The 16,768-nt window shown below is 35.8% G+C and overlaps 1 protein-coding gene across 2 annotated transcripts in view; it reads right to left on the reverse strand.

Moving 5' to 3' along the window:
* The window catches only part of SNX4 (sorting nexin 4), a 69,206-nt gene that overhangs the window by 44,078 nt on the left and 8,360 nt on the right, over window positions 1-16,768 (reverse strand). For both annotated transcript variants that reach the window (XM_045037051.1, XM_003991725.4), the window contains 4 exons: window positions 10,794-10,915; window positions 4,188-4,323; window positions 3,961-4,110; window positions 3,435-3,482 (listed from right to left, as the gene is read on the reverse strand). In XM_045037051.1, coding sequence (XP_044892986.1) covers window positions 3,435-3,482; window positions 3,961-4,110; window positions 4,188-4,323; window positions 10,794-10,915 — 456 coding nt within the window. The remainder of the gene's footprint in view (window positions 1-3,434; window positions 3,483-3,960; window positions 4,111-4,187; window positions 4,324-10,793; window positions 10,916-16,768) is intronic.

The raw sequence follows: 16,768 nt of genomic DNA on the forward strand, positions 1-16,768 counted from the left end.
TTACTTGTTTCTTAGCTGCCCACTAGAAGAGCCGTAAGAAAGCACAACGTGAATGGTGCTCCTGGAGTTACACAATGGCTGCCATGGCAATACGTTATTTAATCTGCTTTGTTCATTGCTATATCCCAGTGCCTCACAAAGCGTGGCACAAGACCATCATGCAGGAGGTATCGACTGAATAAAAAATAACCCCAACTATTCTACAGCCCCGACTATCTTCCTTCCCATGTTCTCTGTTAGTCCCACTTCTTCTCCTTTTCCAGTTCCTATTAAATATTTTACTTTCCTTATGCTGGATCTTGTCTTCCCTTTGTTATTTCATTTTCTGATTCTTCTCTTCCCCCACACCTTGCCTAGGAAGCCACTACCCAGCTTGGGCCTCTCTAATGTTCCTCTTCCCTGGCCCCCAAGTTGACTCCACCGCAAGGTTCTTTATTCCTGTCTCAGCTCAAATGTTATCTCTTCAACCATGTGACCCAGTTTACACAGGACAGTCCTGGTTTATGCTTGTTGTCCTAAACTCATTATTAATAGGACCCCTTTTAACTCTCAAAAGAGTCCCATTAGAATAATAAATCTTACGGTCACCTATCTCCAAAAAATCCTTGAAAACAAAAATTCTGTACCATCATACCCTTTAACAATACCCTTTAAAGTATCTTATTGATTTAAAATTAATTGAATGTCTCTACTACAATATAAGCTCAATAAGAATAAGGGAGTTTATGTTTTCAGCTCATTCACTACTGTTTCCACAGCACCTAGAAGAGCACCTGACACTCTGTAGGCACCCAGCCACAGTGGCTCTCTGAGAATTTCTGTGTAATATACAGATTAGCAGAAATTTTAAAGTTTATTTATTTTGAGAGAGTGAGCAAGCAAGCAGGGGAGAGGGGCAAAGGGGGAGGGAGGGTGAGAGAGAGAAACAGATAGAAAAGAGAATCTCAAGCCAGCTCCACGCTCAGCAGGGAGCCCAACGCAGGGGCTCAATCCCACAACTGTGAGATCAGGACCTAGGCCTCAACCAACTGAACCACCCAGGTGCCTCTAGCAGAAATTTTCGAAGTCTGGACTATGGGCATTGGCAGTCTCTACTCCAAGCAACAGACAGGGTCCTGGATTCTTCTGAGTTAACCTAAATTCATTTAAGATGTGGGCATATGGATGACACTTTCATGACAGTAACTTACTGAGTTAATGGAGTTAAAACAATATCACCTTATTCTAAATCAACTAGTTTATATGTTCATTACTCTAAACTCTTTGCTCTCCTTTTACTGAATTGGTTAACATGAATATTTATATAAATACACAAGACAAAGAACACCAACACAGAGCAGTGATGAAGAGTTAGTGCTCATGTTTGTATTAAATACAGCACTGATAAAAAGGCAGTAGATTTTTATAATTATCTTGCTGGGTAAAATAATTATTTTTAAGAAAATACTAATCTAGTAGGCCAAAACTATATATTAAATTAAACGTGTGTGAGAAAAGGAAAACTAAAGTAAGGTGACATTTCAATCTGAGAATGACAATCCAAGGGCCAAGGTTAAAATATAAATATTTGGTCTGATTCAGAACAATCTTTTCTTCACAGAAATAGTTTCCAATACTTCCTTTACCAACCAATTTTACATAATTACAAAATTCATAACCAAACACAGAGGTAACATGGGATAATACAACACACACACACACACACACACACACACACATATACAAACCTCACACACATGTTTGTGTATATGCATGTACGCACGTAATATATGTGTGAGGTGGTCTAAAAACATTCTATCTTACAACAAAACTTAAAATAAGAAACAGTCACAACAAAATAAGGAATACAGCAGGATGTAAGGATTTCTAAACTCTCCTCATAACATCTTATTTTCTGCTCCATTTAAAAGCCTGCTCCATTAAAAGCCTGATTTCAAATTATTAATACTGCACATTAAGTATTACCTTTCAAAGACTTTCTAAAAGTGAAACTGAGGTTATACCATAAGGCAACCCAAACATGAAACATTTTAACTAAACTCTTAAATAGCACCTATACACAAGATTCAATGCACTCAGTAAACAGCATGGTCTCTATAGATGGAAGAAACTCCAGAGCTTTTTCAAGGTCACCAAAGTCATGGCCGAAACCTAGGTGCAAGGACAAATGATTGCTGATTTCTAAACTAGTGACTAAATCTTGACTATTACATAAAGAGAAGTCACCAAAACAACTATGTTTTACTTTTCTCTTTGCCTTAATATCAGATGCTAACATCTTGGACGAGTTCTCAGAAAACCCTATCAAAATATAAACATTTTTCAAAGTTTTGAGTTATTTCAAATCCAGCTCTAAATTAAAATTCAAGTATTCTGAGTGCCATAAAGTAATGAATTATAGCCAAGAAGATTCTAATGTTTTCATGCAACCTGCCAACAAAATGTTTATAAATTAGAATCAGCTTATGACAGAATTAGATACTTGATTATATTTTCCATGCAGAAACAAATTTTTCTCTTTCTAGTTTTTTGTGCTAAATTTCAAATACCTATGTGCCAATACATAAATCTCCAGGGGTGTTTTCAAAACTACTATAAAGACATTTTGTTCTTGTTGCCAAGACCTATTGAACTTTTGTTACTGTACTATCATATGAATTGTTTTATAAATTTATAGATTATATAAATTTACATTACATTTTTCTACTTACCTACTCAGTTTACAGAAGAGATGAAAACTTTAAAAATTTGCCAATATTACATTACTTTGGGGGACGATAGGGAGAGTAGATAGGAATTAGGGTGGCCATCTCACCATACCTTATTTTTCAATTTTTAGATAACAATTTCATTCCCAAACACTAATTATAATTACTAAATTTGAAAAGCTGTGTCACTAATGGATACCAATTCAAAATGACTCCTATGCCCAAAGATGACCACCACATCCCAGCAGACAGAAGCAGCACGATGCATGGCTCATCTTCTAGTCTGCTCTGACTGGGAAACCCAAGCTCAATTCTTCAGAACTGTCTTTCATATCTGATAAAGAATGAGCAAGTGTGTGCACAAGAATTGGAGTGGCAGTGGTAAAGACAGTGGGAGTAAAAAAAAAAAAAAAAAAAAGATGCAAAGTGTATGAGTATACTGCAGGAAAAATCTACAGTTTGTGTCTCAATTACTGCTTCAAAATACTCCTTCCCAATAGAATGAAATTCATAAATATGCCCTCTATAATCTCACTAGTAACTAAAATTACACAAATCCAAAGTGAATTCGCAGTGTTTCTTTGAAAACCTTACCAATGATATTAGATGCAAAGCCAATTTCCAACACTCGTTCATTCAATAAATACCAAGTACGCACGAAGTGCAAGGCACTGTGCTAGGAATTGTAAAGGAACTTGTCAAATTATTTCATACAAATTTTCTTACCTTCAGTTGAAACCCAGTTTCATTCACGGTCTCCTTCCAGTTACCTTCCTAAAAATTAAAGTAAATTTTAGAAATCATTGCAAAAAAAACAAAAACAAAAACAAAAACGTAAGGAATACTCCAAATAAAATAGATTAAGCATCTACTATTCTGTTATTCTTTCAGGGGAGACCAGAGAAGGGTTAAAAAAAAGAATTCATTTCTAAGTTAAATATACAATCCAGATTTCAAAAGATTACCAAAAGATGGACCCAAGATTTTATAGATCTGGGCCTCAAAAAACTAAACACTTTGATATCATTTAAGTGATGCCAGAAAGTACCATCTTTAGTATCCTTAAGTATAAAAATGTTAGCCAAAAGAGTGATATAACCCAATAATTCTGAAATCAAAACAAATTTAAAAACACAATTAAATGAATGTATATTAATAAAGCTGCTCCAAAAAGATTCTTAAGCATAAGCATTCTACAGTTTAAAAGAAAAAAATAAAATGAATTTTTTTTTGAAGACTTAAAGAAAGATACCTGTGTTAAAAACAAATAGAAGATTTTGTCTCTACAAAGGATGGGATGTGAGGCAACTCTCAAAAGAAAGTTTTCTAAACCAATCCGTCGTCTTTCCACAAAATCCGGGTCCATGTTGTCAGCAGAGAGTTTATGCCAGACAAATTCTGCCTAGGTAAACAAAACAATCATGAAGCATAATCTCAATGCTAAATACTTTTGAACTGTACTGCTGTTTCATTTCTTACCCTTTTCTCTGGTAGAGGTGGCACAACAATATGTGGATAGTAAACTAAAAGGTAGTTTCTCAACAATTCAAATTCACTATACCGCCTCCATAGTGAATCTGTTAGGACACTTTGACCATCAGTATGTTCAACTGACCTGAAAAGGAACAGAATAAGATCTCTATTACTTATTAAAAATACAAATACAGCCCAAATTTTCATCAATGGATGAATGGATAAAGAAAATGTGGTGTATATATATATAATGGAGTATTACTCGGCAATCAAAAAGAATGAAATCTTGTCATTTACGACTACGTGGATGGAACTGGAGGGTATTATGCTAAGCGAAATTAGTCAGAGAAAGACAAATATCATACGACTTCACTCAAATGAGGACATTAAGATACAAAACAGATGAACATAAGGGAAGGGAAGCAAAAATAATATAAAAACAGGGGAACAAAACATAAGAGACTCTTAAATATGGAGAACAAACAGAGAACTACTGGAGGGGTTGTGGGAAAGGGGATGGGCTAAATGGGTAAAGGGCACTAAGGAATCTAGCCCCGAAATCACTGTTGCACTATATGCTAACTAACTTGGATATAAATTTAAAAAATAAATTCAAAAATATATCTATCTGGGGCGCCTGGGTGGCTCAGTCGGTTAAGCGTCCGACTTTGGCTCAGGTCATGATCTCGCAGTTCGTGAGTTCAAGCCTCGCGTTGGGCTCTGTGCTGACAGCTCAGAGCCTGGAGCCTGTTTCTGATTCTGTGTCTCCCTCTCTCTCTCTGACCCTCCCCTGTTTATGCTCTGTCTCTGTCTCTAAAATAAATAAACGTTTAAAAAATAAATAAATAAATAAATAAATAAATAATCTTAAAAAATAGTATTAAAAAAAAAAAATATATATATATATATATATATCTGGATTAGCAATCCCTATCATAATAACACCAGCATTCTTCACAAAGCTAGAACAATCCTAAAATTTGTACAAAACCAGGAAAGACCCCGAATAGCCAAAGCAATCCTGAAAAAGAAAACCAAAGCTGGAAGCATCACAATCCCGGACTTCAAGCTGTATTACAAAGCTGTAATCAAGACAGTATGGTACTGGCACAGGAATAGACACTCAGATCAATGGAACAGAACAGAGAACCAGAAATGGACCCACAAACATATGGCCACCTAATCTTTGACAAACCAATGGAATAAAGACAGTCTCTCCAGCAAATGGTTATTGGGAAAACTGGACAGCGACATGCAGAAAAATGAACCTGGACCACTTTCTTACACCATACACAAACTCAAAATGGATGAAAGACCTAAACATAAGACAGGAAGCCATCAAAATCCTAGAGGAGAAAGCAGGCAAAACCTCTTTGACCTTGGCCGCAGCAACTTCTTACTTGACATGTCTCCAGAGGCAAGGGAAACAAAAGCAAAAATAAACTATTGGGACCTCATCAAAATAAAAAGCTTCTGCACAGCAAAGGAAACAATCAGCAAAATTAAAAGGCAACCAATGGAATGGGAAAAGATATTTGCAAACAACACATCAGATAAACAGTATCTAAAATTTATAAAGAACTTATCAAACTCAACACCCAAAAAACAAATAATCCAGTGGAGAAATGGGCAAAAGACATGAATAGACACTTCTCCAAAGAAGACATCCAGATGGCAAACCGACACATGAAAAGATGCTCAACATCACTCATCATCAGGAAATACAAATCAAGACCACAATGAGATACTATCTCACACCCTTCAGAATAGCTAAAATTAACAACTGAGTCAACAACTCAGTCAACAACAGAAGTTGACGAGGATGCAGAGAAAGAGGAACGCTTTTGCACTGCTGGTGGGCATGCAAACTGGTATAGCCACTCTGGAAAACAGTATGGAGGTTCCTCAAAAAATTAAAAATAAAACTACCCTATGACCCAGCAATTGCACTACTAGGTATTTACCCAAAGGATACAGGTGTGCTGTTTCGAAGAAGCACGGCACTCCAATGTTTATAGCAGCACTATCGACAATAGCCTAAGTATGAAAGAACCCAAATGTCCATCAATGGATGAATGCATAAAAAAGATGTGGTGTGTGTGTGTGTGTGTATATATATATATATATATATATATATATAATATAATACACACACACACACATATATATATATACACAATGGAATATTATTTGGCAATCAAAAGGAATGAAATCTTGCCACTTGCAACAACATAGATGGAACTAGAGGGTATTATGCTAAGCGATATTAGTCAGTCAGAGAAAGACAAATATCATACGACTTCACTCATATGAGGACTTGAAGATATGAAACGAACATAAGGGAAGGGAAGCAAAAATAATACAAAAACAGAGGGGGACAAAACATAACAGACTCAAATATAGAGAACAAACAGAGGGTTGCTAGAGGGATTGAGGGAGGGGGGATGGGCTAAATGGGTAAGGGGCATTAAGGAATCTACTCCTGAAATCATTGTTGCACTATATGCTAACTTGGATATAAATTTAAAAATAATTAAAAAAACAAAAACAAAAAAAACACCTGAAGCTTTGCTTTAAAAAATGTAAATTCCTGGACCTCACCCAAAACCCTGTAGCAAGTGATTCCTATGTACTTTAAAGTTTAAAAACCATGCAGTTTTCTTTTGTATGTGGTTATTTTTTTTTATGATTTTATTTTTAAGTAATCTTTACACCCAATGTGGGATTGAATTTACAACCTCGAGATCAACAGTCACATGCTCCACCAATTGAACCAGCCAGGAACCCCTAAGAACCACTGTTTTGTTTTGTTTTTAATTGTAAAATCCATTTTATTTTAACTTTTTTATTTTTTAAAATTTACATCCAAATTAGTTAGCATATAGTGAAGCAATGATTTCAGGAGTAGATTCCTTAATGCCCCTTACCCATTTAGCCCATCCCCCCTCCCACAACCCCTCCAGCAACCCTCAGTTCATTCTCCATATTTACGAGTCTCTTCTGTTTTGTTCCCCTCCCTGTTTTTATATTATTTTTGTTTCCCTTCCCTTATGTTCATCTGTTTTGTGTCTTAAAGTCCTCATATGAATGAAGTCATATGATTTTTGTCTTTCTCTGACTAATTTCACTTAGCATAATACCCTCCAGTTCCATCCACGTAGTTGCAAATCGCAAGATTTCATTCTTTTTGATTGCCGAGTAATACTCCATTGTATATATATACACCACATTTTCTTTATCCATTCATCCATTGATGTGACATTTGGGCTCTTTCCATACTTTGGCTATTGTTGATAGTGTTGCTATAAACATGGGGGTGCATGTGTCCTTGTGAAACAGCACACCTGTATCCCTCGGATAAATGCCCAATAGTGCAATTGCTGGGTCGTAGGGTGGTTCTATTTTTAGTTTTTTGAGGAACCTCCATACTGTTTTCCAGAGTGGCTGCACCAGCTTGCATTCCCACCTAAGAAACACTGTTTTAAATTAAACTTACAGGTCCATGAAAAATACTAGGGTAGATAAATACAAATTTATATTAAAATACAATTGTGAAAGTCAACTCAATAATCCTTTTGTGTACCGCACATTTGATGATGATCCACTTAAATATTTATTCAGAGTATAGCTACCTTACTCAAGTATGGTCAATTTTAACTCCTAGTTTCATATTATGATACTGTATTCAGTTCAAACTCAAAAGTAAACAACTATGGGGCACCTGCGTGGCTCTGTCGGTTAAGTGTCCAACTCTTTTTTAAAAAAATTTTTTTTTTCAACGTTTATTTATTTTTGGGACAGAGAGAGACAGAGCATGAACGGGGGAGGGGCAGAGAGAGAGGGAGACACAGAATCAGAAACAGGCTCCAGGCTCTGTGCCATCATCAGCACAGAGCCCGACGCGGGGCTCGAACTCCCGGACCGCGAGATCGTGACCTGGCTGAAGTCGGACGCTTAACCGACTGCGTCACCCAGGCGCCCCAAGTGTCCAACTCTTGATGTCAGCTCAGGTCATGATCTCACAGTTTGTGGGATCAAGCCATGCATCAGGCTCTGTGCTGACAGCGCAGATCCTGCTTAGGATTCTCTCTCTCTCTCTCTCTCTCTCTCTCTCTCTCTCTCTGCCCCTTCCCCACTCGTACTCTCTCTTTCAAATTAAATAAACACTAAAATAAAATAATTTTTAAAAATTTAAAAAATTTAGAGAAAAAAAGAGAAATAAAAACTATAAATTATTCCAGATTATTCAAATCAAGATTCTCTTCTAGCAGTAAAAGTAATCAACAGTTAATTTCATTGCTCAACTGAGTGATAAAATACTCACATACTAAAAATAAAAATATACTTTTTAGTTTTCAATTTAAGAATTTACAACAGTGACTACAGTTAATACTGTACTGCATACTTGAAAGTTAAGAGAGTAAATCTTAAAAGTTCTCATTAAAAGAAAAAAATTTTGTTAACTGTATAGTGACAGATGTTAATCAGACTTGTAATCACTTCACAATACATACAAATATTGCAACATAACGTTACAATATCTGAAGTTAATATGATGTTATAGGTCATTATACCTCAAAAACAAGAACACAGGAAAAAATAATTTAAGTAAAGGTAAGCTACAGTTAACACTAATTTCTAAAGTATGATTTTTTTAAGTCACTAACTTAAAAAGAAAAACAGAAATAAAACCCTCTGATGGGACCATATTTTTTTTAATGACTTTAAAAATCTCTGTGAGGGGTGCGTGGCTGGCTCAGTTGGTATTCAACTCTTGATCCCAGGGTTCTGAGTTCAAGCCCTACATTGGGCGTAGAGCCTAATGAACCTAAGTTTTAAAAATCTCTGTGATACACATATGTAGATATGTAGGTCACAAAATTACCTAATTTTGGTGGGGAGATGGGTTAAATAGGTGATTAAGGAGTGCACTTATCATGATGAGCACAGGGTGATATATAGGAGTGTTGAATTACTACATGGTACATCTGAAACTAATACAACACTCTGTTACTAACTGGAATTAAAATAAAAACTTAAAACACACACACACAGAAAACAAAAACAAAAGTAAAATGACCTTATTTTAAAAAGACCAACCTTACCTCTTTCTGTTCCTAAAGTTCCTACTGTAATGTAAATTTTCTCTGGTTTGGGGAAGATTCTTTTTTTTTTCTTTTTTTCTCTTTTTGGTGGAAGAAAGAAAACTATACTTACAAAGAAGGTTTCAGAATTGCCTATACATTAAACAACATTTACCAAGATTTTAACTTTTATTTTGGGTAGAACCACAGACCTGGAGAAGTCTTGAAAAGTCACACGTTCAGCCTTAAGGCAAGCTCAGTGACTTTCGGTAAACCTATGAAAATGCAAGGGTTAAAATGTTTTTTCCTTAAAAATGTATTCACATTAAAATATGGTTATAACCCTTTATCAACTAGGTCTGGTAGTTCTATTATTTTATTTTACTTACTATCAAAAAATCTTGCACATCTTTATTTAAAAAAATTTTTTCTTTAACGTTTATTTATTTTTGAGAGACAGAGAGAGACAGAGCATCAGCAGGGGAGGGGCAGAGAGAGAAAGGCAGACACAGAATCCAAAGCAGGCTCCAGGCTCTGAGCTGTCAGCACAGAGCCCGAGGCAGGGACCAAACCCATAAATCCGCAAGATCATGACCCGGGCTAAAGTTGGATGCTTAACTGAGCCACCCAGGTGCCCCTCGCACCATCTTTATTTTAACTGAAAGCACTTCTGCTCAGTCTCTGCAGACAGAAAAGAACTGGTCAGTATTTTGTCTTTATATAAATTGTTTGTAATTGGCAAAATAGAGTCTTGCCTTGTCTTTCTCTAGACAAAATAGTCTAATCCCTCTAACCTTTTCCTTATGAGGTAGAAGAACATTTTTCTGGTGAGTTTTGATTTCTTACTCCATGATTTACTCTTATCTGTTCAATTTACCCCAAAGTCTAAAGCTCTAGTCTCAATCAATTCTGTTAACTTTTTACTGACTCAAACCATATTCTCTCTTCCTATACCTCTCTTATTTACCTAAGTCTACTTCATACACCCCTGGGAACCTGGTCTCCTTTCTCAAAAGTGCATGGGAATTATTATGAGTAACACCAAAAACTCCACCAAAGCATATGTCAAGTAACATTCCAGGTCCCACAAGTAATCCATAACCTGCTCTTTACCTCCAACATAAGTACATTAAAATATAGCTACTGGGGCGCCTGCGTGGCTCAGTTGGCTAAGCATCTGACTTTGGCTCAGGTCATGCTCTCACTTCGAGCCCTGCAGGCTCTCTGCTGTCAGTACAGAGTCCACTTCAGATCCTCTGTCTCCCACTCTCTCTCTCAAAATAATAAACTTTAAATATATATATATATATATATATATATGCATATATATATATATATGTATATAGCTGCCAAGTGGACTATAGTAAAAGACATACCTATTTACTTCATCTGTTAAAAAGAAACAAAAAACCAAATACCTAAAAAGACAATCACCTGTAAACAATTCCATTATACAACATAATTTGCATCAACAGCTACCAAACAAAGCTTTTTCTAACTAAATCTAGGCCTAATTCTCATCACTCACCTTGTTTCAATGAGGTAAGCAGTATATGTTTCTTGCATGTTCATGGCATTTCTTCCAGTTCGCTTTTCTGCTTCTGAAACACTAATTTCTATCTTCTTCAACCCAAAATTATTTTCTGTCATCTGGACAAAAATTAATGGAAGAACAACAACAAAACCTTTAAGACAGTATTAAGAAAAAAAAAAATTAACAGCTGTTATAATCAAATCCATTACTGGTATATATTCCAAGCAAATTTCTTATTTTTTTTTTAAGCTTATTTATTTTGAGAGAGTGTGTGTGAATAGGGAAGGGGTAGAGAAAGAGGGAGAGAGAGAATCCCAAGCAGACTCTGTGCTGTCGCACAAATGTAAGATCATGACCTGAGCTGAAATCAAGAGTTGGGACTGAGCCACCCAGGCACCCCAAGTTTCTTACACTTCTTGAGTTGCTAGGGGTTGCTAAATGATAGCAGCAAATGATATACATCTCATTAGCAGCATTTTGTAGCACATCAAACTTTTCCAAAGCTATTGTAACAAGTATCGCACATTTAATTATTAAAACATAGACATTTTGTGTAAGTGACCAAGAATAAATCAATATAGAAATGCCTACAAAGGTGCTCCTGGGTGGCTCAGTCAGTTAGGCATCCCATTCTCGATTCTGGCTCCAGTCATGATCTCACAGTCCTGAGATCAAGCCCTGTGTGGGGCTCCACAATCAATGTGGAGCCTGTTTGGGATTCTCTCTCTCCCCTATCCTGATTATGCATGTGCTCGCTCGCTCTCTCACTCTCTCTCTCTCTCTCTCTCAAAATAAATAAACATCTTTAAAAATGTCTAAGAAAAAATCTAAAAACATTTTATATAAAGATAAATAATCCTCAATATTAATATCTAATTTTGGTTTTACCAAAGTCAAATCACTGTCTCAAAAAGAAAATACTATACATATGCCAAAAGGCATGATTTTCAATAGGCAGGTTAAATTTAAAAATTAAAAAAACAAAACAAAACCAGAAGTTGTCTTATATTCAACTTTAAATTTGCCTAAACATTTTGGCAGTGGTTAAAAGGTTCCACTTGTGAGACAGCAGCAAGGTTTAAGAGCAGACTCCTTTCACTTCCTGCTAAAACATGCCCAAGTCTATGCTAAAGAACCAAAGAGAATAAACACACCACTATTGCTTCAAAGGCTGTATGTGTGGAAAGTGTGCCACTGAAGAAAGTTCTTGAAAATACCAAAGTAACTCCAAGTCTAAACAAGGAAGATAAAGTGAGACCATGTGATAGTTGCTATGCTTTGGGGGTTTTCCACTTCCTCTCTCTCAAAGTTCAGAGGTGGGTTTTAATTAAAAATACTGCACTACATTATAACTGAGAGCAGTTTGTGAAGAAGAATGTGAAAAATTGACATGAATGGAGCCATTTTAAAAGGGAGCCAAGCAACCACTGCAGAGAAATTGCCTTATCCGTGTCTGTTTGAACTCAACCAAAACCTTTGGAGTAGGCAAAACAGCAAATGTTTTAAGCAACTACTTGAGAAGCCAGCAGAACAGGTACCCTGATCACAAGTTCAGAAGGTTATGGACTTTCCAAAGATAGAGTCTGTAGTAAATCAATGTATAGCCAAGAGTTTAGCCTTTTTTTCCCCTTTTAACTCATGTAACTGCCCCCTGCCTTCTTTTTCCTTATAAGCTTCTTAATTTCACCCTAGAAGCAGGATACTATTTGGGTTTTCTACCTGAATCTGTATTCCTCAAATTACAATTCTCTGATTCCAAATAAACATTAGTTTGCCTTTTACTGTGGCTCTTTATTTTCAGGTTAACAAGAGACAGAAGTAGCAAGATGGATGCACCAAAACATAAAAGAAAAAACTACAGTAAAACCTGCAATGATAATTTGTACAGAAAATTAAACCCATGTGTTACAAGGACAGAAAAAGCTATGTGATATTGCAAAAAATTAAATGATGAATAAATTTAGGAAATGCCCCCAAAATGCTGAATAAAAAAAGGAGAAGGTAAAATGCTAAAAGAAGATAAAAAGGACAGAGAACTAAAAGCCAACCCAATGGAACCAATGGAATAGAATTATTAGTAAAAAAAAAAAAAAAAAAAAAACAGAAGTCACTCAGTTGTCAAATAAGACATTTTTTTTAAATATAATTTATTGTCAAGTTAACTAACATACAGTGTATATAGTGTGCTCTTGGTTTTGGGGGTAGATTGCCATGATACATCTCCTACATCCCAGTGCTCATCCCAACAAATGCCCTCTTCAATACCCATCACCCATCCCTGCCCCCATCAACCCTCAGTTTGTTCTCTGTATTTAAGAGTCTTTTATGGTTTGCCTCTCTCTGTTTGAAACTATTTTTCTCCTTCCCATCCCCCATGGTATTCTGTTAAATTTCTCAAGTTCCACATATGAGTGAAAAAACATAGGATATCTGCCTTTCTCTGACTGACTTATTTCACTTAGCGTAATACCCCCCAGTTCCATCCACATTGTTACAAATGGCAGGAAGACATTTTTAGTAAGTATAAGTTGTATGTTTAGCTACTAAAAGAAAAAATAAGAGATAGAAGGAAATACTTCCAAAAAAATTCAAAAAGTTACATAAGTACAAACCACTCAACATCAAGATTATGAAGCCATTGTTAGTTTAGATACATATTTATAAAAATCATAATTTGGGCCCATAGGTAAACACTATGATTTACCACCATCTACTCCAGTGAAAAATTCCCTCAATGCTGGAAGGACATGACTAATAAAGCAAATTATCTCCCCAGCCAAAAAGATAATGCCTATGAGTCATGAATTTACCCTCATGCCATCTGATTACATAGAAGGAAAAAAAAATAAAAGAATAAAATCAGCTATCATAAAAACTAAAGAACGAAAACAGGAACACAACAATAACACCAGCAGGATTTGGTAGCTGATATAACATTGCTAATCCTCTCAATAAAGCATAGAAGAGTGTCAAGATTAACAAAACCAGAAGCACAATTGTTAAAAGAATACATTCAAAAGATTTGGAGATGGACTGACTTGACTGGAAAATGAGCCCAGGGACATGTTTCAAACAAAGATTGAATAGTTTAGGTGTATTCAAAGCACACTTCTCATCAGGGTAAAGAATATAATTAAAGAGGGGTGCCTGGATGGCTCAGTCGGAAGAGCATCCAACTCTTGATATCTGGGTTGTGATTTCAAGCCCCACATTGGATGTAAAGATTATTTAAATAAACTTAAAAAAAAAATTCAGGGGTGCCTGGTGGCTCAGTCAGTTCAACATCTGACTCTTGATTTCAGCTGAGGTCATGATGTCACTGTTCAGGGGTTAAAGCCTCACATGAGGCTGAGATTGCTTGGAATTCTCTCTCTCTGCCCCTCCCCTGCTCAAGCTCATGCATGACTTTCTCTCTCTCCCTCAAAATAAATAAACTTAAAAAAATTTAAAAAGACTAAATAACTATCCAAATAATAATGTCACTATTAAATGTAGAAGACTAAATGTAGAAGATGGACATAGTTAAAAGGCTAATGAAATCCTTTATTTTCAACTCAAAGAATGAAAATGAATATAATCTATTTCAAGTTATTAAGATGTTGCAAACCACTGGGGTACCTGGGTGGTTCTGTCAGTTAAGCCTCTGACTTCAGCTCAGGTCATGATCTTACGATTTGTGAACTCAAGCCCCACACTGGGTTCTCTGCTGTCTGCACAGAGCCACTTTGGATCCTCTGTCCTCCCCTCTCTCTGCCCCTCCTTTGCTTGTGCGCTCGCTTGCACTCTCTCTCTCTCTCAAAAATAAACATTTTTTAAAAAACTTAAAATGTTGCAAACCATTAAGAAATAGTAAAAGCATAAAAGCAGATAAAAATGACAAAAAGAACAATAAGAAACTATTAATTCAAGAAATATTTCTTGAGTATTTACAATGCCAGTCATTAGGGATAGAAAGATAGCTGCAACAAGGTGCCTGACACTTGAGGAGTTCACTGACTCCATGGGAATTCTCAACCCAACCGGCACAGTGATGCTCTTTAAGATTAAAGACAAGATGAAAGCTAACCTTAATATAACTTTTAGGGTTATAGGTGAAAAGAGTTAGTGTTTAGAGCATTTGACTTGTTTAATCTTATTTAAATCACACACAAAAGAAAATATATTACCTTTACTATCATATTGAAAATTACAGGAGAAAGATAAAACAGGCAACAACAACAAAACAGGCAGATTGAGACAAACATGAAAGTAATCAGAAAAGAAACAATGCACAGAAAGAAAAAGAAAATATATTTGGCCAAACAGAACAGAAATAATAATCATCAATATAATTTACAAGAAAAAAGAGAGGCACCTGGGTGGCTCAGTTGGTTAAGCATCCAACTTTGGCTCAGGTCATGATTTCCTGGTTCATGGGTTCGAGCCCTGCATCAGGCTCTGTGCTGACAGCTCGGAGTCTGGAGCCTACTTTGGATTCTGTGTCTCCCTCTCTCTGCCCCTTGCCTGCTCTGTCTCTCTCTCTCTTTCAAAAGTAAGTAAACATTAAAAAGAAAAACTAAAAAAAAGAAACAAGCAAACAAAATCTTTCCCAGATCCACACTGAAAGGTATGTGATCCATGTGTAATGAACATCCCAACAAGATTAAAGCAGAAAACAAGAAACAAGACTCCTACAAAAGAATAAGTATCAAATTTGCCTTAGATTTCACAATAAATTCCAAATGGCACAGGAACATCATGCATAGAACATGCTTGAAATATTTAAACATATTAGATACTGTTCCTTCAAAAATACTTAACCCCAGCAAGATTTTTTGTAGAAACTGATAAACCATTCCTAAAATTTATATGGAAATACAAAAGACTTAGAATAGCCAAAACAATTTTGAACAAGTTGCAGGACCCAGTTTCAAAACTTACTAAAAAGTGAAAGTAATCAAGACAGTGTGGTACTGGCAGAAAAAGAGATCAAAGGAATGGAACTGAGAATCCAGAAATAAACCCTTACATTTAAGGTCCACTGATTTTTTTTTTTTTTAAGACACACCCAGGCAAATCAATAGGGAATGGAGAGGTCTTTTCAACATGTAGTGCTGGGACTACGAAATGTCCACATGCCAAAAAAAGATTTACACCCTTTACTCACACACACCATGCACAGAAATTAACTGAAATGGCCCAGATAAAAGAGCTAAAACTGAAATTTCTGGAAGAAAACATAGGAGAAAAATCTTTGTGATTTGGGGTTACACAAAAAGTCCTTAGATATAATACCAAAATCATAATCCATAAAAGAAAAAAGTGATATACTAGATCTCATCAAAATTAAAAACTTTTACTCTTCAAAAGACACCATAGTGCTCGCTTTGGCAGCACATATACTAAAAGACACCATAAAAAAAGGGTGCCTCGCTGGCTCAGTAGGTAGAACATGTGGCTCTTGATCTTGGGGGTTGTAAGTTCAAGCCCCACATTGTGGGTGGAGATTACTTAAAAACTAAAATGGTTAGAGTGGCAAAGGTTATATGTACTTTACCCCAATTAAAAAAAGAAAAAAAAGATAAAATACAAATGGGGGAAGAACCTGTAAATCATATAATCAGATAAAAGACTTGTATTGAGATCATCTAGAAGCATGTTGCTGGCTCAGTCAGTAGGGCAAGCAATTCTTGCTCTCAGGGTTGTGAGTTTGAGCTCCATGTTGTATGCAGAGATTACTGAAAAAAATGAACTTAAAAAAAAAAAAACATAAACTGATCACATAACCAAATAATCACACCCCGTACAAATCTAACTCAGAGAAATGTAAACATATGTCCACACAAAGACTTATACACGAGTGTTCACAGCAATATTTATAATAGCTAAAACTGTAAACTACAATGTCCATAAAATGGTGAACAGATTTAAAAAAATGTGATATATCCATACAATCAAATATTATTCAGTAATAAAAAAGGAACTACTAA

Source organism: Felis catus, chromosome C2, assembly GCF_018350175.1.
Source record: "Felis catus isolate Fca126 chromosome C2, F.catus_Fca126_mat1.0, whole genome shotgun sequence".
NCBI classification, from domain to species: domain Eukaryota; kingdom Metazoa; phylum Chordata; class Mammalia; order Carnivora; family Felidae; genus Felis; species Felis catus.